Source organism: Mastomys coucha, unplaced genomic scaffold (assembly GCF_008632895.1).
Source record: "Mastomys coucha isolate ucsf_1 unplaced genomic scaffold, UCSF_Mcou_1 pScaffold6, whole genome shotgun sequence".
NCBI lineage: Eukaryota > Metazoa > Chordata > Mammalia > Rodentia > Muridae > Mastomys > Mastomys coucha.
Genome location: NW_022196912.1, coordinates 117,606,028 through 117,631,089, shown reverse-complemented (window position 1 = coordinate 117,631,089; position 25,062 = coordinate 117,606,028). Strand labels below are relative to the sequence as shown.

At 48.9% G+C, this 25,062-nt stretch overlaps 1 protein-coding gene across 3 annotated transcripts; it reads left to right on the top strand.

Annotated features, from left to right (window-relative positions):
* The first annotated feature begins 4,315 nt into the window (after positions 1 to 4,315).
* Positions 4,316 to 25,015, top strand: LOC116079772 (alpha-1-antiproteinase-like). 3 transcript variants are annotated; one of them, XM_031355799.1, is made up of 7 exons: positions 4,316 to 4,457; positions 7,184 to 7,292; positions 12,548 to 12,681; positions 20,511 to 21,142; positions 22,603 to 22,873; positions 23,758 to 23,905; positions 24,727 to 25,015. In XM_031355799.1, exons 4-7 carry the CDS (start codon positions 20,515 to 20,517, stop codon positions 24,913 to 24,915), a joined length of 1,236 nt encoding a protein of 411 aa, XP_031211659.1. In that variant the 5' UTR covers positions 4,316 to 4,457; positions 7,184 to 7,292; positions 12,548 to 12,681; positions 20,511 to 20,514; the 3' UTR covers positions 24,916 to 25,015. The 3 variants fall into 3 exon arrangements, with proteins under 3 accessions (XP_031211659.1, XP_031211657.1, XP_031211658.1); XM_031355797.1 differs by having other exon boundaries at positions 12,544 to 12,681; XM_031355798.1 differs by lacking the exon at positions 7,184 to 7,292 and having other exon boundaries at positions 12,544 to 12,681.
* Positions 25,016 to 25,062: the final 47 nt, after the last annotated feature.

The following is a 25,062-nucleotide window of genomic DNA, read 5'->3' as shown; positions in this document are numbered from 1 at the left end:
TCTTGGGCAACTGAGAGATCAGGCTGCAGTTATACAGATCGCCAATGCATAATCTCTCAGCTCTAGATTCTGTCATCATTTCATGCCCTGAGAAAACAGATCTGAGACCTTCACGTAATCTTTCCTTTGCTGTTTGGCTTGATCCCAAGCTCTGCAACCAAAGAGACCCCAGGAGACACGGCACCATGCCAGAGATGTTACCTTCTCAAACTCAGTGTGCTTCCTAATGGCAGACTCCTGCAGACCCAGCCTCTGCCTGCAGATACGCCGATGGCTGCTGCAGTAGGCCCAGCCTGCTGCTATGCACAGTGGGCATCCGTACCCAATGGCCAGCTGGCTCCCTTAGCCACCCACTTGATCCTAATCTAGGAACACTTAGAATAGAGACGCTTACACTTGCTTTCTTTCTAGAACATAAAAATGCCTCTGTTAGGGCTGGAGAGATGGCTCGACAGTTAAGAATGCTTGCTCGAGGCTTCCAGTGGTGGGACTGGGGCACCAACCCAGCCACAAAATCTTTGATCTATAACCTGCCCTGCCTGCTGGGATGTACTGGGACAATGGTGGCTCAGAGCTTCTGGGTGTGGCCAACCAATGACCGGTCTACTTGAGGCTCATGCCATGAAAAGGAACCCATCCCAACACTGCCAGGATAGCTAGGAACCAGAAACTGGATGGACCTAGGATAAAACAGATACAAATGGCACACACACACAAAAAAAAAAATCAATGAAATGATTCCTGATGATATTCTCTTATGCTCATAGATCAGTGCCTAGTCTAATTGTCCTCTGGGCTTCTTCCAGCAGTTGATGGAAGCAGATACAGAGACAGGAACGCTTAGGGATGTTCTCAAACAGGAACGCTTAGGGAACCCTGAGGAAGAGAAGGAGGACTGTAGGAACCAGAGGGGTCAAGGACACCAGGAGAACAAGGCCCACAGAATCTTCTAAACAATGTTCACAGGGGCTCACAGAGACGGAACAGCAACCACAAAGCCTGCATGGGTCTGTGCTATGCCCTCTGCACACTGGTGGTTGTTTAGCTCGAGTTTATTGTGGGACTCTTAACTATGGGAGTGGTAGTGTCTTGGACTCTTTTGTCTGCCCTTGGGACCCCTTCACTCCTACTGGGTTGTTTCATCGAGCCTCTATATGAGGGTTTGTACCTGGTCTTATTGAATCTTGCGGATGTCCCTGGGATAGCTGCTCTTTTCTGAGGAGCAGTAGATCTGGGGAAAAAGAGAGGAGGAGCAGAGGGAGGGGGGATGCTCTCAAAATGTATTGTACGAGAAGAATATTTTTTTAAAAAAAGAATGCTTGCTGCTCTTGCAGAACCCAGAATCCATCCCTGGTAGTTCAGAACCACTTCCAGGGGTAATCGGGATGCCTCTGGTCTCTGTGGGCACCTGCACTCTCATGCACACACACCCAGAGACGCATAATTAAAAATAAAATAAAAAGTGTCACTGTTCTGTCATGTCCCCTGAGACATGATCATTATAGACACCAAGCACTTGTCTCCTCCCTTTACATAAAAACCACTGATAAAACTGTTTTATGAGGCTCTGACCTGACTCCTCAGTGCATGAGTCCTGTACCACCTCTACAGTTTCAACTAGGTTGTTAAGGGTCAGTTCAATAGCTACACTTATGGAGACAGGCTTTCTGGCCATTCCTACTGCACAGGAACTTTACTCTTTGTCTTCACATATTCCAGAGAGTGAATCTTTATCCTTTTGAAACTGCATACCTGATATGGATGCTATAAAAATACCTTGGGGTGGCGGAGGAACACAAGACAAGGCCCACCAGTTCTTGCTTGACTCGCCATCTGATAAACCCAGCCCCTCCATGATGGCTCAGGAATCACCTAGCACAGCCACAGGACAGGCATTGCTTATAGTCAAAGCCAGGCAGGCAATTAAACTGAATGGATCGTTGACCCGTAGAACCGAGTTCAGAGACATCACCATTTTCTCACGTAAGGGCTACAGTAATAGCAATGATAACAAATGGGCCGAATTTTAAAGCAGGGGTACTGGCTTGACTAAATTTCTTAACGTTTTTCATCATAATTTGAAGATGCGATAGTGAATAAGAGAAGATGTGAGAGGAGACAGAGGTGAGTCTTGGTGGTGGTCACGGCTAACACAGCCAGTCCTTATGTGGAGGTTGGGTGGATCCTAGAGATTAACAGGAACATATCCTTAGATGCCTGCCTTGGGTGGAAGATAAAGTCTCCCTGAACTCAGGGTCTGCCATCACTAAGGATGGCCTTGTGGGGTGACGATTAGGGCACAGGTATGACATCCACTCCGAGGTAAGCTTGTCTCTGCCACCTTATCAGTGCAGAAGACTGAGTTCTTACTAGGTTTTCATTTAAGTCTAAAAAGTCCATACAGCACTTGTGATCCAGAGTAAGTAGTGCTATTTTGACTTTATTCTATCCAACAAAATCTCCTAATATTTTCCCATATGGTTTTTTTTTTTCCTAGCTGCAAGAATCTCCCAGTAGTTCCTGGGGAGAGCTCTTCCCTGCCTCAGGGTCTTTATCTATGATGTCACTCCTCCTCCTGGCATGTTTTCCCTTCCAGTGTGAACCTTGGCTCACTCCCTCAGGAATCATTTCCCTAATCATCCATCATCCTGCCTGGACTGGTTTCCCACACACTTTCAGACTTTCTACATCAGCTTTTTCTCAATTTCCCCCATAGCAGAACATAACCCCTGTGTTATCTGCTTACTGTCCCTGAGGACTTCTCTACTGCTTACTGTCACACTTTACAACACACCTCCTTCATCGGGTCACCTGTAATTTCCATAGTCACACAAGCAGATCTTTCTAGTCTCTGCCCCTCCCCCTCCGATGTTCCTGGAACATCCTACTGTGGCCATGCTTCCATATTTACCCAAGAACCCATCATCAGAATCACTCAGCCAACAGGCACCTCTCTCCTTTTACCACAAAGTCGCAACCGAGTCCTAATTAAGCCCTCTCCAAGTATGCTGTCCTCTGAGCTCACTGCATACCCACAGGGGATGGGCAACAACAGGGCTCTCATGATTGGTCCCACTGTAACTTCACAGATTATTCAAATCCCTTGAGCATTCTCCCTAGTTCTGGGCTGTCATTCCTCACTTCTCTAACCTGTTCCATTTTCTAGTCTTCTAAGTAACTATTTCTTAAGATCTGTTTCCTCTACCAAAGCTATCTTCTCCCCCCACCCCTGCTCATTCTTAGTCTCAGCCTATGTTGTTATTTCTTGCTACACTGTAACCGGAAGGGAACTTCCTCTAAAAACTCCCTCTCTGTTCTTTTCTACATTCCCACAAAGAAGTCCTGGGCTCTTCCCTCTCTCTGCAGAGGATGAAACATCTCTGGCCCCAACCACCAACAATATAGCAATGACTCTTGACACACAGAGACAGTGGTGGCAAGTTCCCTCTCCCACTCCCAGCCCCACCACAACTTCCCTCTCTACCTGAACATTTTTTTTCTGTTAACAAATACTTTTCCCCTGAAGGGACTGGTATCAGGTGCCGTGGAATGCATAGAGGTGATAAACACATTATCAATTTCCCAGCACACAGGAGGTGGCTCTACCTGATCTGCAGGAACAGTACCTTCGAGAATTTGTATGTAAAAACAGTAAGGCTGGCACTGGCTCAGCAGTCAAAAGTCCTGGTTGCTCTCTCAGAGGACCTGGGTCAGTCCTCAGCACTCACATGGTCACTCACAACTGTCTGTAACTCTGGTACCAGGGGATTCAAAGCCCTCTTCGGGCTTCCATGGGCACCAGGCATACGAGCAATGCACATATGTATTTGCAGGCAAAACACCCACATGCATAAAAGCCAAAATAGAAGCAGTTGAGTTTGCATTCTGGATATAGCCTAAAACTTAGCTTCTAGTCTTACATCCGCCCCAGGAAATCAACTCCTAATGTTGACCTGCTTAAAAAAAAACAGCAAAATTAAAACTTTAATTGGGCAAATAAGAGGTGTATTGTTTTAGGTACAATGGCATTTTTAGAATCAGTGATATTCTGTAGCTCTAGTATGATGAGGCTTCAGCAAAATCCCTCTATCTTTCTGTCTTCAACCTGGTAGATTGAGTTCTATTCAGTCACAGCCCCATACTTTTGGGGGCTTCATCATAAAACATCTTGTGCAAGCTGGCAGTGGGAGAGGAGAACCCCTAGGAGACATTGGTCCTTCCAGACATCATGGATGAGGTGTCTGCTCTTTGTAGCTTCATATCACAGCAAAGACCCCCAAGTAGAGCATTGTGAGGTAAAAAGGCCAGAGACTCACTCAAGGCCTCCAACACTGCAGTCCAGATGGGGCAGACAGTGTCTCTTCTGAATGGCTCCAGATAAAATACAGACCGACAAGCAGCCTGGCTGGGAAGTGTTGCTTCCCAGGAGTCCCACAACAAGGGAAAACCAGACACTGGTAAGGGTAACATGTTTTCTACACCCAACTTAGCCATTCTTTCTTCTAGAAATTTCCACTCAGGCTGACATTTAGCTTCCAGAGTACCATAATACAAAGACACTGGTGCCCTGAATGTCAATAGTTTCTTTGACGAGGCCATTTTGTTATCTCTGCAGTTGACAAATCAGTCATTTAAGGTGACCTGTCCTGTGAACATTGTTCACATTTGTGTGTCCGGGCTACGAGGACGCCAAGTCTATTCAGCAATAGACTGAACCAGGAACCTGGCATTTCTTTGTTGGTGGTAGCTGGTTGCTAGGTCTATTGACACCTGGATCAGACCCCGGGAGTTTACCAGCTTACCACTGTTCTTTTCCTGCACTATCCTTGTCTCTTTTGCCCTAGCTGAGGTGCTGGCCACTTTCCCCAGCCTCAGAGGCAGAGTAGGTATGATTTACAAATTATTTAAGTGCCAACTGCTAAGTTCATGAGCATGGTATGTGTGTGCAAGTACGAGTGTTTGTGTGTGTATGTGTGTGTGCACATATGTGTGTACATCTGTGTGTTTGTGTGTGTGTTTGTGTGTATGCATGTGTGGGCATTTATGGGCATGTGTGTCTGTGTGTCTGTGCCTGTGCCTGTATCTATGTATCTCTGTGTGCGTCTCTCTCTGTGTCTGTATGTATGTGTGTGTGAGTGAGAGAAAGAGGGAGAGTGTGTGTGTGTTTGCATCTATGTGTGTGTGTGTGTGTGTCTATGCCTTTGTCTGCATCTGTGTGTGTCTCTGTGTCTGTCTATCTGTGCCTGTGTGTGTCTCTATGTGTGTCTCCGTGTGTGCATGTGCATCTGTCTGTGGGTGTGTGTGTGCCTGTGAGTGTGTGCCTGTGCGTCTGTGTATGTTTGTGTGTGTGTGCATGTGTGTTGCTCACCTCAGAGATTACACATTCAGAGATCACTGACTGAAGGAATGACCACTGCTGCTCTCAGCAGCAGGCAAGCATCGCCTTCTTGAGGAGTCGGGAAGCCATGCCGCAGATGCTAAGCAGATGACATTTCCTGTAATGTCTGCCATGTCTCCCAGCAGCCCATTGCAGGGCGATGCTCACCCATGGCACAAGAGGAAACAGAGATGGTAAACACTCCTGGAAACTGAATTGCCAAGGTGGCGCTCTTGGCAGCCATGGGGAAAAGGATCAGGTGAGCCATAGGTGAGAGTTCCACTTCCGGCACTCACAGCTGACAAACGCTGAAGATGAAGGCTGCCCTCATGCTGAGAGCCTCACTGATGCCAAAGTTAGCAGAAGAGTGAAAAGTTGCAGTAATGATGGAGACTGGCAATCTATGGAGATTAAGACTTTGTAATGCCAGAGCTTGGAGGGACCCAGCCTTATAGACTCCCAGGGGCCCTTAGGCATGTGCATGCACCACATGCCCAAGTACGAGAAGATGGGAAACAGCATCTTCGATGCTTCATGCATGCGTGGCAGTTCTGGGATGATCACTACCCCCCAGTGACTTTTCTCATCCCTGTAACCAAATAGCTGAAAACAGCAGCTTAAAGCCAGTAGAGATTGTTCTGGCTCACAGTGTGACGGTAAAAGTCCAGGGCCCCAGCACGCGGCATGGTGCAGCCAGCAGTCTTTCCACCAATACTAAGCCAATTTAGAAACTTCACAGACATGCTCAGAGCTTAAACTACTAGATGATTCTATGAGCCACCAAGCTGACGGTCAATGACAACCATCATAACCTGCGGTCATGGTTTGGAGAAGCATATCAGGATACTGTTTCAGAACTGTCCTAAGAGAGGGAGGTTTGCAATCCTCAGAGACAAGTCCCAATATCCATACTGTCCCACCCCAGGTGTCCTACCACAGGTGTCCTGCCCCAAGTGTCCTACCCCAGGTGTCCTGCCCCAGGTGTCCTACCCCAGGTGTCCTACTACAGGTGGCTGATGACCCAAATGCTTAAGAGGGAACCAAAGCTTCCAAGCATAGCTCTCCAGGTATTGCCTTTGCATCTAAAACATGACTTTAGACATAAAAACATTGCATTCTCCAAGGTCTCTCCACAAGAAGATGGCTAACAGGCTAATTTCCAAAAGCCAAGCCAAACCAACTCCCAGGCCGTGCTGAATGTCCTGGAAATGTTCCTGGTAAAAGCTGCAGGAAGATAAGCATATGATCCTATGTTCTCACACCAGGAAGCAACTACACGAGATCTAAGCCCACAAGAGTCTGCTGGGCAGTGGCTGCTTCCTCAGGCTGTGTTCCCAGGCAGCAGTCAGGAGGACCATGGAAAGGCACCATCTGAATGACATGAAAGAAACAACCACATATTCCAATGCAGTGTCCATTTGATTAAGCCCTTTCTTACAGCAGCATGTTGTTCTTGTGGAAACAAACATAAGCAATGTATGAGAAGATAAAGAACAAAGTCTAAGCGGCTCTCGCTGGTAAGTCTGCATTCTGGGATAATCACCACTTTGTCTCCTTCTAGAATCTTCTATACATATACTTTGTGTGTGTGTGTGTGTGTGTGTGTGTGTGTGTGTGTGTGTACATGCACATATATCTATATTCTTACCCTTTACAATGTTACAAATCTCTCTTTTTTTTCCTCACTTTTTTGGTGGTTGATCCTTGAGCCAGGGTCTCAATATTTAGACCAGACTAACCTAGAATTCCATACATAATTCAAGCTGGCTTAAGCTTTGCGCTGATCCTTCTGTCTTTGTCTCCTAGGTGTTGGGATGATAGACATGTGTCACCACACCCGTCCTGTTCTTTCATGTCTTCATGTTCAAACCAAAAGCCCAGGAGCAATAAGAGAAAGTGGAAAGAGAGGCTCACTGTAGGTATCCCTCCACGTTACAGCAGTCACTCCCAAGTACCGCAGTTGTTCCCATTCACTCATGCTCCATAAGGACCAACCTTAAAACCTTCTAACTGTGACCTTATTCTTATATAAATAAAACAGAACCACAAGGGGTTAACAGACTTGTCCATAGTGAACTGAGTTCTGATGTTTCTGACTCTGACTGTCTGTCCCCAAAGTCTATATTATACAACCAACCTTCATAGGGTGTCTCTGATGACATCATTGTCCCAGAGTACATTGTATACAGAAGGAGATCCCCAAAGTCTTGTATGGGGCTGGCAATGTCCCTGCCTCTGTGTGTGTGTGTGTGTGTGTGTGTGTGTGTGTGTGTGTGTGTGTGTGTTTTCTGTTTTGTTCAGAGGAGCAGTTATGTAGTTGTCTGCAGACATAAAAATCTGCTGAAGAGTAGATTCAGTATTTACTGCCTTCTGCTTGTTAAGAATGCCTCAGCAAAAAATGCAGCCCTTGGATGGAAAGGCAAGAAAGAGGGCATGGTGCAGGTCAGCATGCAGTAACTGAGGTGCAGGGATGAAGGCAGCCCAGAGAGGTTCGCTGGTCATCCTAGAAGGCCTCTCTGAACCTCCCCAACAATGCAGGAATGACAAACTCCTCTTACAGGGCCCTTTGGGAAAGAAGAGCTTCCACATACAGATTGGCTAAGAGGATATCTGTCAGCCAGGAGTCAGTCAGGGAGTGGGCTGATTTGCTGGGAATATGCTAGTCAGCTCACTGGCCAGAAGGTCAAGGTGAAAGCCAGGCAAGGTGGAGTCCTAGGCAGAGAGAGACACCCACTCAATGATGCAATTGCCTTCCCTGGCAGTGGCTTCCTTCCTCATGGCTCAACCCTCCCTCTGCTCCCCAACCAGGGCCTGTTCCATTTCAGAGAAGAGGCCACACAAGGAAGCAGATTTGGCCATCTTGTCCACCACTTCCTTTGCTCCAGTCTTCCCTCCCAGCTCAGAGGACAAGGCATAAAAGATTTTGTTTAATTATTACTTTTAAAAACCTTTAGTGAAACAAGTTCTTGCTATGTCTCCCTGGCTACTGTAGAGTAACTGAGAGTGTGCCCCATATAAATATCTAACATCCCAAACGCTCTCATTCTAGCAGAAGAGGTGCCAACCTTAACCAACCAATAAGAAAAACATTGCATTTCTTCCCATCAATTCATTCTATCCCTCAGTCAACTCAGACAATGTGTTCTTTGCTTAACACAAAACCAAGGTGTCAGAGAACATGTTCCCTAACACTAGCAGCTTACAGTCGAGAAATGCAGCCAAGTGACTCACACCACCATCTTTCAGTCATATATCAGGTTATACTGGGGTTTTTTGTCCTTTACCAGCCTTGTGGTGACCTAAGGCTACATGCTGGACTCCAGTGAGCCTTTCCTGCCTCATCTACGAGGTAGAAATCAGAAAAGAGAAGACCTGAGGGCTCAGTGTGAGGACCAGCACCCATGTGGTGCTCAGAAGAGCGACTGTCCTGTGCCACATGCTCAGTAGTTGTCAGCCACCATGGTTATGCTATGACAGATAGGGACAAATGCTATGGAGGAAGACAAGAGGGAGAAAAAGAGGAAGTGTGGGCATGTGCTGTCAGCTGTCTCCACATTTGTCCTGAAAGGTGTACCATGAAAAAAAACCAAAATGACCACAGCATGGTCAGCCAGCCAGCCCGTCACACCATGGTCTAGAGGTCGGGGCAGGGTGAGCTGTGAGAACAGAGAATCCAGTGGAGGTGGGTTGCATCATTCTCTTGACTTACCCTCCCCCACGGGGTTCTGCCCCACTGCAGAATGGCAAAGCATCTTGCCCAGAACTGACTCTACCAGAAGGAACAATTTTCTAAAACTATACCTTGCAAGGTTTGAGAAATACTAGTTTGGCCAGTACGCCTCTACACCCAGACACTCACGTCAACTGTGCCTGCCCTGTTTACTTATGACTGCTCAGCTTGCCGGACTTCCTGCCTTCCTTGGAGAACTCTCTTAGAAACGTGTCCTTGCTTCTTGACCCCAGGGAAGAGCAACCCAGCTTCTACACCCAGCCTGTGACCTCTGATGGGTTCCTCTATCCAGCTCTCATATGAAACCATCTGTGCCCCATTTTGACTGCATTTCTGATTTGTGTTTCTCAAGAGGTAGGAACGGTGTCCACTGCCTGGGACCATGCCAGCTAATAACTTTTAGGACAAGGCCTGATGGACGGTGCCCCCTAAGTGACAATCATGATTCTTGGAATCCATTTGAGGATCTGTGTGGTAAAATGACAGCAGGAAGGGTCCTGGTGAAATAGAACAAACAGAAATAAATGTTCAAGGTCAACACCAGAAAGTCAACAAGGTCAATCAATGGACCAATCAAGCCAAGGTCTGAGTTGGGCAAGTTCTAAGAACTGAGGCCTATGTTGTTTGAGCCACCTCCGCAAGGCTTGTGTTGGTGCATAACAAGTTCCAGACACCCACTGGCTGTCCCCTGGCCTCTCTAGAGCAAGTACTGAATGCCCTGCCCTACAAAGGTTCACCAAAGAGCTTGATTTTCCCCACAGAGGTATCATCATGCCGTGTCTGGAGAAAATGCACATGGGGCTTGAGCTGGTGTCACTGCCATAGCACATGGCGAAACAAGACACACACACACACACATACACACGCACACCACACAAAGAAGAAAGCTGGAATAGGTTTGGTCTCTTCAAAACTGTAATCACTACCATGGTCCACAACTTAATTCTTTTGAGGCGTGTGAGTATTCTGCCTGCGTGTTTGTTTTGAACTGTTTGTATGCCTGCTGCCTTCAGAGGCCAAAAGAGGGTATGGGAGCCTCTGGAACTCTAGTTACAGACAGTTATGAGTTGTCACTTAGGTGCTGGGAATTGAACCCCGGCCCCTCTAGAAGAGCATCTAGTAGTTTTAACAGCTGAGCCATCTCTCCAGTCCTTGATCCAGAACTTCAGATGAAAAAAGTTGAGGCATGGAAAGGGCTTGTTATCAAATCTAACCAACATGCGAAGCCACAAGTTTCACCAATTTAAAAAGGAGTTGAAGCTTCCAGCGTCTCACCCTCCACTCCTGGGGTTAATGGCATCATTATTTATGGTGCGTAGAGGATCCTTTCTTTTTCTACTCGAGAAAAATGAGAAATAAAAACAGGAAGCTGTGAGTGGCCTACGGATAGCTCCAGAAACAGTAACTATTCCTTCATCGGAAGGTACCAGACATAACAAAACCAAAACCAAAACAGGGGAAGCTGGAGATTAAGATGTTGGAAGATACCAAGTGGAGGTAGAGTGAGCTGAGTCAGTTCCTCATCAGAAGATAAACCTGGACCACCCAGTGTGCTAGGTCAGATACCACGCACACTTCACCAATAGAATGGCCTCTGTGTGCAATGCTGGCTAACACTGCCTCATTCAAGTGTCGTGACAACTAAAAGGCAAACTTCATCATCACTGAGGCTCAGAGATACGAGAAGCCCTCCACTCAACTCTGTGTGCCTGGCATCAGTCATCCAAATGCTCTGCTCATCACACATAGTTAGAAAACAGACAAGCACCCTGAGCCCTCAGGGAGGGAGGTGGGCACTCTCTGCTCCTCCGGCCTGGCTCCAAGACCTTCTGGGCAACTCAAAGCTTGACTATGAGTGGAACCTGGGAAAGGAGGCTATCCTCCTAGCTAGGGGCCACACTTGGCAGGTGTTCTGCTCAGACCCTGCAAACCCTGCAACCCGCTCAAAGGCCAAAGTGACATTCTTAGCCCTGCTTCACAGAGGGGACCGAGGCCTAAGGAACTTAAGTGGATTTGTCTGAAGTCTGGCAAAAAGCGTGGCGGAGGCAAGGCTAGAGCCCAGTGCTCTGTGGCAGGCACCTAGGAGTGTGTGTGTGTGTGTGTGTGTGTGTGTGTGTGTGCGCACGTGTGTGTGTGCACTTGTGTGTGTGTGTGTGCACTTGTGTGTGTGTGTGTGTGTGTGCACTTGTGCCTGGGCGTGACTGTGTGTAAGCTCATGTGTATGTGTCTGCGTGCATGTTTGTCTGTGTTTGTGAGTTAGTGTGTGCCTTTGTCTGTCTCTGTGTACATGTGCGTATTTGTCTGTCTGTATGTATGTCTATCTGTCTGTCTCTCTCTGTCTCTCTCTCCCTCTCTGTCTCTCTGTCTCTCTCTGTGTGTCTCTGTCTCTGTCTGTGTGTGTGTGTGTGTGAGGCCATGCTCCTCTCAGAATGCTATTCTCAAGTCTGCCAGCACTTTCTCTTACATCTTTGATACCATTGACCTGTCTTCCCCCAGCCCAGCTCTCCTCTCCTTTTTACTGCAGACAACAAGCTCAGTGCTCGGCCCCACACTCCAGCCCACACACCTAGGCAGAACTGTGTGTAGGGTTTCCCTGGCATTGTCTGAAGAGCCTTTTACCTCCAAATCAGCCTAAGTGTGGCCATAGACAGTTCTAGAAATAACCAAAGGACAAGACTTTCCCCACTGTAGCCTGGGCTTCCCTCGGGCATTCCACCTTCCTTTCCATACTGGTCCTGAAGAGAAGAGGGAACTGGGCATGGGGTTCCTGACCGAAATTGCTAGGTTCTCCACCTGAAGTTTTCTCACTTGCCTCAAAGGCTTCCATTTTTTAGCCCTCTTCATTTTTTTTTTTCAGATGGCCTGGGTCACCTACTGTCCCTCCTGGTCCACTTAGGATATGAACATACACCCACATCATGCAGCACGCACACATGCATACGTGCTCTCACACAGCACGAACACATGCACATATACTAAGCACACATGCGCACATGCATACATGCACATACACACAGCATGCACACACACATACAGCACAAACACACGCACGCACACATACACGCACACTCCTGCCCCAACCTCGGGGGCTCAGCTGGGCACAGAAGAGTGGCGCGCAGCCCTCTTGATGCTGCAGTCCCAGGAAGCCTGGAAAGATGTTGGGCCTGGGCTGTATGCCAGGAGAGTGAAATCCTTAAGCTAGGGCCATTGTTCCTCTTAGAGAGGAGACCAGTCTTTTTACAGGCCAGTGTGGATGAGCCCATGCTGGGTCATACTGCGTGGACACAGCCAGTACAGTAGGTGGCACCCAGTATTGCTTGGGCCAGGAAGGTCTAGTCTAATGTGCTCCTGGCACAGGGCGAGGCCCCTTCCTGCCCCAGCTCCTGCCCCTCCCAGATCTACTGCTGCCACCCAAAGCTACTCTCTTCCTTGGCAGACAGACACTGGAAACGCTTAGCAGACTGTCTCCCTGACACCCTTGGGAGCCAAGAGTCTGAACCCGAGGAAGAGTGGGAAACAGCAACCAGCAGAGGTGCAGGAGGCGTGGCTGCCGGAGTCTGGCCAGGATTCTCAGGTACAGTGCGGGACAGACATCCCTGCCTGCAGGCTGCTGCCTGCCTGGAGGGGACAGTGTTTGCAGGGACACAGTGGAGACAACCTCCACCTGGTGCGGCTCACCTAGTGTAACAGCAATGAGGGGCAGCTGGGTCACAAGAATGGTCATTGTACAGATGGGGGAACAGAGGCTCAGAGATGGGAAGTCATGCTCTGGGTGTGCAGATAGCATTGCATCACAAACACAGTCTGGTTCTCCAAACTCTGAGTAGTTGTAAAATAGATATCCCTATGCACAAGGGACCAGGAGAAAGGTAGATGCTGGGCAAAGGGAGCAAAGGGTGTAGGAGGGAGAGCCGAGCTGTTTCCTGTGAGGGATGTATACCTCCACTGGCTCCCCAGATCTACAGAGGGTACTGAATGACATAGTGCCTGGGGGGAAGGAAGCCCACAGAATGCAACCCACCCTATATCTCCACCCCCATTCAGTGACACCAAGGAGATCCACTGTCAAGAGCATCATCCTAAATAGCTGTCTGGATACCTTGAGCACTAGGCTCCGAGTTTCTCTTGAACTACCATACGTAGTTCTTGCAGCAGCTTTGTGCCATCACAATCCCCATCTTAGAGATAGTGAAACTGAGGCACAGGAGGTGAAAAGGTTTGTCTGATGGGTTGAGGACTAAACTCAGGCGCTGTAGGATGCTGTGGAACATCCATTAGGCTGAGTGCTAAGGTGGATCACAGGGGAGCCAGTGAGTGACAGAAGGTGGAAACGTGATCCTCATTTATCCACCTAATACCTGTTGTGCCTGGCCAAGAGCCAGGGGCTGGGGTGAACTTACCACCCGTGCCATCATGGGGCTGATGGGATGTGATCGAGATTTTGAAAAGGATCAGAGTACAGAGTCCATTAGACTCAACCCTGACCTCCCCCAACCAAATCAGACAGAGCTTCAAGAGTTGCTACCACCCTCGCCTTACCCCAGAGCAGAGAGACTGCTCCTTCATGGTCTCCCCATCCCTAAGAAAAGTCCCTATCTAGAAGGAAAGTCCCCATACAAGCGTCCTGGAATCAATATGGAAACAGGCCCACCTCGGAGGAGGGAGTGGTGGGGGATGGGAAGGCTGGAAGGGACTGCTTAGCCTGAGACGAACGACTTACTTTGTGCATGCTTTTACTCAAGCTTCGTGTACCCTTGGCAACCATGCTGGCATCCAATCTGTCACTCTGGAAATGTCTCTGGCTCAGAGAGATAAATTAACCTGTCTGAGGGCAGCACGGCTCTTCCTTACAGAGCTATTCTCTGCCCCCTAGCCTGTCCCCTGGGCACTGTGCTCCAGCCTGTCAGGAATGTCCTGTCAGTCGAAGTCCATGCCAAGGAAACAAAGAATTCATATCTACACTTGGAAAGAGCAATCTCTTGGCTTTGGGCCTGTGTCTTCGTTTGTCAGGTGGGCACATAACCGACTCTGAGCTCCTGGCAGAGGCGGTGAATCTTCGGCCCCAGGCATCTGGAAGCAGATGGCTCAGTAAATATTGACTTTGCTTGCATGGGAGCAACCCAAGCATTACCTAGGAGAGTGCAGGGCCAGCCTGTCATGGTGTGTCTTACTGGAGGCTGCGTGACTCAGGGTACCAGACACACCTTGGGCACCAGAAGCTGTGTTTATGAAGGATGGATGTTCTAACTGTTTTGTTTAGGACTCCTTTGATTTAGGAACAAAGAGAGCCAAGCTCCGTCCTGAACAGCGTGGGTGGTACCTCAGTGCCCAATCAATGGACTTAGCCCCTCTCTATTTGCTCCACCGATAACTGTGGTGACATTGGTTAATATTCACTAGCAAACTCCCCCATATGTCCCTTGGCACCCACTGTTTAAATACAGACTAGGACAGGGCTCTGTCTCCTCAGCCTTGGTCACCACCCAGCTCTGGGACAGCAAGTTGTGAGTATATTTTTCCCTGGGGAAATATTGGAGGGGCCCCTGAGTCCCTGCACCTCCCAAGCAGGCAGCAGATCTGGGACCAGGGCAATACAGGGAAGATAAAGTTAATCGCACCTGTGGCACCTGGGCCTTCTGTTGCCATGGGAACATCAGTCCCTGGGGTCTCTTCTTGAACCTTGCTGCCCAGTAGATAGCTAGTATCTTCAGGTGAGAGGAGACAAAGACACGGAGGGGCCAAGGTACAGCCACAGCCATCTCCATGTAGACAGTGCCTGCCCTTCGCTGGCCTTTCCTGTGAGGCCTTTTCCAGCCCCACCCTCCTGCATTGTGGATAAGCAAGGTAAGGCTAGGACAGTGAGATCTGTGGCCTTTCCACTACACCCAAGATGCACATACTAGGGCCTCAGCCTGTAGGTCAAGGTGGCTGTCTGAAGCATAGTGGCCTGTGAGATCTCTGTGTGTGTGTGTGTGTGTGTGTGAGAGAGAGAGAGAGAGAGAGAGAGAGAGAGAGAGAGAGAGAGAGAGAGAGAGAGAGAGAGAGAGAGAGAGAGAGAGAGAGAGAGAAAGAGAGAGAGAGAGAGAGAGAGAGAGAGAGAGAGAGAGACTGCCTGTGGTGGCTGGAGCCAACTTCCTGAGCGAGTATGCTAAAGTGTCCCATCTCTAAGCAAAGCACTCATGTAATATTTCAGCTCCACAGCCCCTCGTGGAGGAGGCTACTGTGCTTATCCCCATTTTACAGACAAGGAAATGGGGGAAGAGAGAGGGTAATAGTTTGTCCCAGTCATACATAGCCTACCATTCAAACTGAGGCAGCTGCTCCAGACTCCAGGCTCCTGACCTCCCTGACTGAGACATCCTCCCCCTCTGGGCTGTAGTGTTGGATAGCTGCTAACCTCACTGCTCTATTAGGCAGAAAAGCCTCATCCCTCCCCACAGCCAGCCTTGCTCTATGGAGATTGGTTTGGTTTATCATCATGCTGTTTTGTAATGTAAGCAAGAGTGAGGGGGCCTGATTCCCAGGACACAAATATCCTGAAAAAGCCAGAGTAGGCTAATAAGGGATGCTCCTGGGAGCTCTGTACATGCCTTTGCACACTGGTTCTCTGAGCCACTCACTTTATCTTCCTCCAGTAACTGATGTTCCCAAAGTAAGTGGCGCAGAGTCCCACAGAGCAGCCTCGGACCTGTCCTCTTAGCACTCATACTAGATATCCTAGTATGGAGTGGAGCCTCAGAAGTAGCCCTCTGGCATCTATTTCAAGTCTACTGGCTTCAATTTTATACACAGAAAGGGGCTCAAACCTGGAACTAAACTGTGTGGAATTGAACACCAGCTCTTTTCCCAGCTGGTTCTGTGGGGTTGAGAATGTGGCTTAGCCTGTCTGTACCTCAGTTTTTCTCCCTCCAAAATGGAACTAATGTTAAGAGAAATTTAGATGAACTGGGTATAAAACACATTTTGTGAGCATGTCCAAAAGGACTGCAGTTGGTACTTCTGTTTGTATAGTGCATGACTGCTAACAGGCGGTGTACATGGGGGTGATGGGACAGGCACCTGACCCAGGGCTAGCATTGCGGAGCCGGAGCCCTTCCGTCTGTGCTATTTAATCCTGACTTTGTTCCTGCCACACCCCATTCTTCAGAAGACTCCTCTGTGCCAACAGGAGGCTTAAAGAGATGAGGTCATTTGCCCCAGGCCACTGGCAGTAAGTGGCAGAACTGGGCTTCCACAGATTTGTGGCCTGCTATGGTTGATTCTCTGGGTCTGCTTGGATTACTCTCAGTGGATCGTTCATTTTCTGCTCCTAGCTGGATTGATACAGAATGAAGCAAGGGGCAGCATTGCCTCTCTCTTGCCTCCCAGAGGCCATGCCCACCAACCTCTGAAGTCAGAATGTCACCATGTGGGATCTCCAGCTTTTTTACATCTGTCCCTATACCACAAGATCTTAAGCTTCTTCCTCCTCTCCAGTTGTCTGTCTTCTCTGTCTCAGGGACCTGGAGGTCATAGGGGATCCGCAGGGAGAAAGTAGGGCTCAGGACCCTGAAGTTTGAAGGAGCAGGATGGGATGTAAAATGTACCTGACTGGACGCTTGAGACCAGAGTCAGGGCCTGTGACAGTTCACATCCATTGCTATCATGATCAGACTAAGAAATGCCTAGGGCAGTACCCGAACCTTAAAGGCCTTTCCCAGAGAAGATAAACTGAGATTGCTAACGTGCCCCAATGTGGGTGCTCCATCCCATGGGTGGGAGTCCCAGACAAAACGAAAAGGAGACAGTGAGCTGAGCTCTGCCCTTCCCTACCCTGTGTCCTCACCCTCTGAGGTGAGAGCCAGCAGCCACGTTGGACTGCGGCCTCCAGCATGCCTTTCTACCATGAAGCTCTGTATCTCCTCAAACAGTGACTGAAACAAACCTCTCCCCACTAGTTATTTCTTCTCAATTATTTGACCCAGTCCTGGCTTTCTCAAGTCTGAAACCCAAGCACATTGTTGTGTCAGTAAGGAATCGGGGTGGGGGTGGAGGAGGGTGTCTCTTAGCCCCTTCACCATCAAAGGAGGAAAAGGGAAAGATGGAAGAGAGTGTGATCACCCTAGCAGGGACCCTTTCCTTTCCCATCCTGGCCTCCCCTCCCTGAAGCTCAGTAGCCCCCAAACAGAGCACTTCACCTCATCCCCTCCCTGCTTCCCCCTCCCCACCCCCACTAAGCAGAGATCCGTGGAACTGAGTCCAGTGTCTGGGATGAGGAAATAGTTCAGTCAGTACAATGCTTAACACACAAGTATGAGGATCAGAGCTTGCTCCTTAGAATCCAAGTGACAAGCCAAGTGACAAGGCAGGCTTTTGTAATCAATCCCGGCCCTGGGGAGAGGGATGAAGGCAGACCTCTGCCTTCCTGACCAGCTAGCCTAGCTGAATTGTCAACTTCCACACCAATGAGTCACTGTTTCATGAGAAAAGTTGGATACCACACCTGAGCAGGACCTCTGGCCTCTACACGTATGTGCACACATGTGTACCAGCACCTGCACAAACACGTGCAGGGCACATCCTCCTCTTGGCTCTCCCCAGACCCACTCCATATAACTGAGGCTCCACTCCATATAACTGAGGCTGCACAGTCTGGGCTGTGCTTCCCAAATGCTATTGGATGCCTAGTGAACAGTGATGGTCACGTCAGGATTTGAATTGTCAGCCTCTGGCCTGAGGTCACTTGGTATGTTTTCTTGCCACCCCGCGAAGGCCCTGCCTCTTGACGAAGGTGGGGAATTTCCACAGGGCTCGCCAAAATCCAAACAAGAAGTAACAAAAACATCAGGAATGGAAATACACAGAACTAAATTTAGTGTCGTCTCCAGCCCTACCCCACCAGCCTGTTTATGAAAACATCAACACGTACTATGTGATGCGTGTTTTCCAGATTATTTACAGTGAAGGGTAGAAAGCACAGTGGTAGCTAGAGAGACGTCTGTGCTTCATTGTGTTATATAGTTGGAAAGACACTTTCTACAAGTCAAGGGCAGGCAAAAAAAAATCAATGTTTCTTGTCTTCGACTTTCTCCCTTCAGATTTGCAGATCCCAAACTTGAGGGGTTTCATTATGTTAAGATGACAATTCTAGCTATGGGTCTAGGGAGTGTGGCTCTTATGGTAGAGTGTTCACATAGGACACCTGAAGCCCAGAGCTACAGAAAGAGGTCATGATGGTATACACCTGTCACCTCAGCATTCTAGAGGTAGAAGCAGGAGAATCAGATGTTTAGGGCTATCCTCAGCTAGATAGTGAGTTTAAGGCTAGCCTGGGACACATAAGATTATCTCAAAAGAATTAAAATAAAAAGGATGGTGTTTTCATTATTGAACTAATAGTTAACTATGTGGTACGGCTGCCTGAACATTCTTCATAGATGTGGCCTCAGTTTCCCCAATTATGACGAGAGTATGGGGTTGTAGACTAGTTGCCTGTGGCACATCAAAGTAGAGAGAATTCCATAGAACTAGGGAGGCTAGGGCTGGGCGTGTAGTCTTGACTTTGGCTGTCCCCAGGCAGAGTTTTCCCTCTCTAGTGCAACCCAAACCTTGCTTCATTTCAGCCACGCAACACATTGCCCTCCCCTGTCCCTCTTTCCAGCCTCTGAGCTTGCAACATCTGTCACCCGTCCATCCCCAAGACTGCCCTTTTAGAGCTTGTCCATGGAAGGTCTGATGCGACAGAGACTTAACACCCTGAGTTCTCCCAGCCCCACCTTGTAGGAGAGGGAAAACAAGGATCAAATGATTTGTCCTGGCTCACACAGCTGGAGAGTGACAGAGCCTGGGTTAGAACTTGGGGCTGTCATGAATAGATCTCCCCACCACACACATGTCCCATATTAAAGCAGAGGCACTAACTTCTGCTCTCCAAGAACTAAGATAGGAATAGTGGCAAGATGGCAGATGGGCTGCCAGAGATGAAGCCTGCCCAGCCTGGGGCTGGGGTTACAGAGCAGAGCAGAGCAGAGACAGTCCCTCTTTCAGGAAAAGCCACTAGGGACTGAGGTTCCGAGTGAGGACTGAGTGTAGACCGCCCCCGAGTTCCTTCTCCTTCTTCCCTATGCATTTATTTTTATCTTATGTGTATGAGTGTTCTGCCTGCATGTATGTAAGTGCATTGTGCATGCATGTGTGTGAGTGTGTGTGCTTGTGTGTGTGCGTGCATGCGCGCATGTGCATGTGCATGAGCATGCCTGTGTGTAGTGCCAGAGGAGGCTAGAGAAAGGCTGCAGATGCCCTGAAACTAGTTCCAGATGGTTGTAACCCGTCACTGGAGATCCTGGGAATCAACTACAAGCCCTTTTCTAGAGCACCAAGTGTTCTTACCTGCTGAGCCATCTCTCTAGCCCACCTGGTTATTTCTTCACAATCTTAGACTTCTCTGTGTCCCAGGTCACCAACAGTCACCTCCTCTGCTGTAAGGATCACCACAATGTCAACATGCTCTCTGTGGGGACCAGAGGTAGCACCGTCACATGGATTCTTGAGAGCTCCCATGGATTTTTCCAGCTTTGAGTGATTGTTAGTCCAGAGCACAGTGTTCCTCTTGTAATTACTGACAAGGCCACTCCTCAGCCCGTGCCTTGGTTTCTTCCCTACAAAAGGGATGGGGACCTGTGCCTCAAGATCATTTCAGGTGGAAACTGAACTGTTGAGAGTATTGGTGAGGAACTGGACCACCCATCTGCTGTGCTGTCACTCATTAACTTCGAGTACATAGCTTAACATCTCCCTTCCCAGCAAACTGAAGAGCAGTAAGGGCTTCCTTGCAGGACCCTGGGAGTTCACACATGTGAGGGCTCAGGACAACACTGGGCAGACGGACAGCATCCTATCTGATCTTACTTACTTTGTTTTCACACATGCACATGTATGATGTGTGAACATGTATGTACAAACACACACATGCGCATGTGTGTATAAAGGCCTCGGGTTGATGTTGGATGTTTTCCTCAGCCACTTTCCACCTCATTCAACAACGTAGTGTCTTTCATTGATCTTCTCACAGAGCTTCTCTGAGATTCTGGCTGGCAAAGTCAACTCGCTTGCCTCATGGATGCCCTATCCCTTACTCCCCCTTCCCCTGTGCTGGGATTGCAGGTGGCTACTATGTCAGTATCTTATGTGAGTTCTCACCAGCTAAACTCCTATCCTCGCACTTGCTTAACAAGTGCTTTATCCACAGAACTGTCTCCATTTTTTAAAACATTTTTTATTCAAAGCTAGCAGTTCAGAACAATGCTTAATCTAGTCTGGGCACAGCGCCTGTTACTGGACTATGGTTACTTTTATATTGCGTCAAGTGGTAGCTGATGGCAGTCATCACAGCCCTGACCTTGCATCTCTTTCTGTGTCTTGCAGGAAAATGACTCCCTCCATCTCATGGGGGCTCCTGCTTCTGGCAGGCCTGTGTTGCCTGGTCCCCAGCTTCCTGGCTGAGGATGCCCAGGAGACAGACACCTCCCAGAAGGATCAGTTTGCAGCCTGCCATAAGATCGCTCCAAACCTGGGAGACTTTGCCTTCAGCCTATACCGGGAGCTGGTCCATCAGTCCAATACCTCCAACATCTTCTTCTCCCCTGTGAGCATCGCCACAGCCTTTGCTATGCTCTCCCTGGGGAGCAAGGGTGACACTCACACGCAGATTCTAGAGGGCCTACAGTTCAACCTCACACAAGTATCTGAAGCTGACATCCACACGGCCTTCCATCAACTCCTCCAAAACCTCAACAGGCCAGACAATGAGCTGCAGCTGAACACAGGCAATGGCCTCTTTGTCGACAAAAATCTGAAGCTGGTGGAGAAGTTTCTGGAAGAGGTCAAAAGCCATTACCATTCAGAAGCCTTCTCTGTCAACTTTGCAGACACAGAAGAGGCCAAGAAAGTGATTAATGATTTTGTGGAGAAGGGAACCCAAGGAAAGATAGCTGATTTGGTGAAAGACCTGGAAAAAGACACAGTTTTAGCCCTGGTGAATTACATTTTCTTTAGAGGTAAGACGGTGTAACCAGCTTGAGCCGGCGTCCATGGAGACACCCACACATATTATCAAGGACTAGTGTCTGAGCTCTCACTCTAGGCTGCGGCACTGTCCTATCATGTTCCCTACTTTCTGACGGGTAAACTCTGACGTCTTTCAAATCATCAATTAAGTTTAGGGATTGGCTTCCAACAACCAAATCCACTGACTTGTTTGAAGGTCTAATCTAGGCCTTTGTTGTCCTAACAGTCACCTCCCTTTCAAAGGAAAGTTGTAGAATGTGCAGAACCAAGCGTCCTGGTCATGGTGGTCTGAAGAGAATATCGTACCATTCCAGGGAGTGTACTTGATCAACCCTTCTGTTGCATACCACCAGTATGACCTCTGGAAACACGGGCTTAAATCCGGCCACTACAATCTATTAGCCTTGATATTGGACAAGCCATTTTACCTGTTTGGGGTGTGACTGTCCATGTTACTAGAGACAAAGCTAGTTGATTGCTGTGTGGGGATGAAAGAATTAGTAGGGTTACTCAGTGCACAGGACATAAGCACCTGATCAACTAACAACCCCAGCATGGCCTCCAGCCTGGAAGTAGTTAGGTCAAGACTCTCCAGAGAAATCACCTGAGTGGGGTCTTGGAGTGAAAAGCCAGAGCAGGGGCTGCTCTGGCCTTCATGACTCCCTTGCCCCCAGCAGAGTCCTGTGAAGCAGAGTCTCAGGCCAGCACAGCTCAAGTCCCAGCACTTCTGTGACAAAGGCAGGTGTCAACTCCTCCCCAACCCCTTCACCACTTCCTATTCAAAAGGAAGGTGGGGTTAGGGTTCCTGGTGCCCATCTCCTACTGATGGCCTTGATCTTAGATCCCTGAGACCCCAGCCCACTGACGGCTTCAGTGAAGGGTCCCTGAGACCCGTGTCCACTCTAACGACCTTGATAACAGGTCCCTGAGCCTCTCCCATGCTAGTGGCCTCGTTGATGTGTCTCTGAGACTTTCTGATGGGTTCTTATTGGTGGTTCCCCAAAGTCCCCACCCCCTCCAGTAATCTTGACTGTGGTGGCCTTATACAGCAGATAGGCATCTGCTCTGAAAACTTGGATGTAGAAAGAGACTTGAGGTGCCAAAAACATTTGTCCTGAGTAATAACTGAACACCCAGTTGCCGATGAGTGTGCCACTCCTGATAAGAAGCTAGCAAATAGAATTTTCAGGAGTTCCATTTATAACCCCAAGTCACCTTTCTATAAGTATATAACAATTATATAAGGTATTTTCTAGGCACAAGGGGGATGGTAGCTCTCAGCTTCTATAATCTGGAAAGTCTGAGTCCTCCTTGAGTCCTGAGTTACCCTCACCAAAGTTCCTGGGCAGCCTGGAAGGCTATAGTAGTGACTCCCCTGTGCACATGAAAAGCCAAGGGCCTGTGCCACTACCTCACTGGCTAAGGTCTCCTCTCACTCTCCCCTCTGCAGGCAAGTGGGAGAAGCCATTTGATCCTGAGAACACTGTGGAAGCTGACTTCCATGTGAACAAGTCCACCACGGTGAAGGTGCCCATGATGAGCCGCTTGGGCATGTTTGATGTGCACCATTGCAGCACACTGTCGAGCTGGGTACTGCTGATGGATTACCTGGGCAATGCCACTGCCATCTTCCTCCTGCCCGATGATGGCAAGATGCAGCATCTGGAGCAAACTCTCACCAAGGAGCACATTTGTCAGTTCCTGCTAAACAGGCACATAAGGTGATTCCCCCAACAGAGACCTTCCCTGAGTGTCCCAAAGGAGAGAAAGTGCTTGCAGAGAGTGGACTCTAACCCAAGGCTACAGTTAAGTGTATAGGCCAGAAATAGAGATCTCTGGGCAAGTCTGCAGGGTAAGGCTCTATTCTTGTCAGTCCTCAGTGGGGCTGCTAGGTCTCCAGGACCCAGCAGTCCTAGAGCATGCTCCACAGGTCAGAGGATCTGTGCACTCTTGAGTTCAGGCTCTGTTGCCTGTGAGAAACCGTGAGCTACATGAAACTTCTGACAGTCCTGAGGGTAAGTGTGGGCAGAGGTTGTATCCTTGCTTCCCGGCCGGGCCTCTGCTTAGTTCTAATACCCATAAAAGTGCAGATAAGCAGTTAATGCTGAGGCCAGAATGGGTAGCAGACCCTGAGAGCCTGTAAGACCCTATTGGGCTCTTCTCTTGGCCTGTAGAAACTGAGAGCTTAGCCTTCATCCCTGTAAGAGTGAGGGGACTCTCACTCAACTGCACTTGCTCCCCTGAGAATCAGATCCAAGGGGTATCCCCTCGCCAGAGAGGAGGGATTGACCAAACACAGCAGGGCATAGTGAGGCATGGCTCCATGAACATACCCTGAGTCTGCCTGAAGGGCTTCTCAGAGGAGGTTGGCATTTCAGGTGCTTCCAGGAGCTTGAGCTTTGAAATCCCTCTGATTTCGACTTCTCTTCTGCTGGAAAGGGGCCATGTAAAAGGGAAGCGTGTGAAGTTGCTCTCATGTCCTGCTGGGGTAGTGGCACATGTAGTGTGAGAACCAGTCAGAAACAATTCCACAACTGGGCAGATCTCGACAAAACCCAGAAATCCCATGAAACTCCTATAATTTTAACTCTTACCTGCCCACTAGGTCAGCGAGTCTCCACTTGCCCAAACTGTCCATCTCTAGAACTTATGATTTGGAGACCCTCCTGAGTCAACTAGGCATCACCCAGGTCTTCAACATTGGGGCTGACCTCTCCGGAATCACAGAGGATGTCCCCCTGAAGCTCAACAAGGTGAAGTAACCCTACCATGACAATTTCCTGATGCCCTGGGTGTCTGTAAGGTAGCACAGGGTGTGGGGGTAGCTCAGTGCAAGGCTGGGGAAGAGGAACGGGATGCAGACCCAGTCCAGGCTGAGCTCTTTCTAAGGACTGTCAGGATTCACTTGGACAGGTGTGGTCAGATGTCAGCTGGGGGAGGGGGTCTTCTTATGCAGATGGAATTATGGGCCCTTCCCTGAGGTGCTGCCCAAATCCTTGGTTTCATCATGGTCTGGAGAGTTTGACTATCGGACTCAGTTTATATATGTTCACATAGAGGCTTAGGCCTGGTGACCTCAGAGAGTGCTCTGGAATCATCCATCCCTGATCTTTAGAGCTATCAGTGAAACATCCATTTGAAAGTAAGAGTTCAACCAAACTGGTTCAGAGAAGTTAAAGGCAACTAAGAATGAGTAGAATATTCTTAAGAGTCTGGACATCAAAGGTCATTCTCAAAACCTGTGTCACAATGTGCTCACAGCTACACACTGGACAGGGACACGTGTGTAGAGGACATGAAGTGCCTTTCCCTGAAGCTGTGAGCTGCATCCAAGGCCATGAGAGATGGAATCAGGAAAGGAGAAGAGAGGAGAGTGGACCAAGGCAGATGAAGAGTGGGAGAGGAGGAGAGGCCTTAGGTGGTCACCATGAAAGGGGCTTGGGAGGAGCAGGAAGAGAGGGAGGGAGACACTCCCTAGTGAAGTCCTCCCTGGGTGAGTCCCATGTGAGATCTAGCTCCAGCCAGGAATGGCAATCACCCCACCTCCAACTGACCTCTGCTTCTCTCTCTACAGGCTTTGCATAAGGCCATGCTGACCATCGATGAGAGAGGAACAGAGGCTGCAGGAGCCACAGTCTTAGAAGCCATTCCTATGTCCGTGCCCCCTGATGTGCACTTCAACGGCCCTTTCGTTTTGATAATATTTGACAGGCACACTCAGAGTCCCCTCTTTGTAGGAAAAGTGATGGATCCCACCAATTAATGACCATTCTTAGACACCATCCTACCTTCTGGATTGGGTTCCCTTCCCAGTGACATTAAACACAGGCTAGCCTGGCCCATGCTTGACTCTACTACTGAAAGTTCTCAACTCTGTGGAGTTTTTTTGTGTCTCTTTATGCCCTGAGTT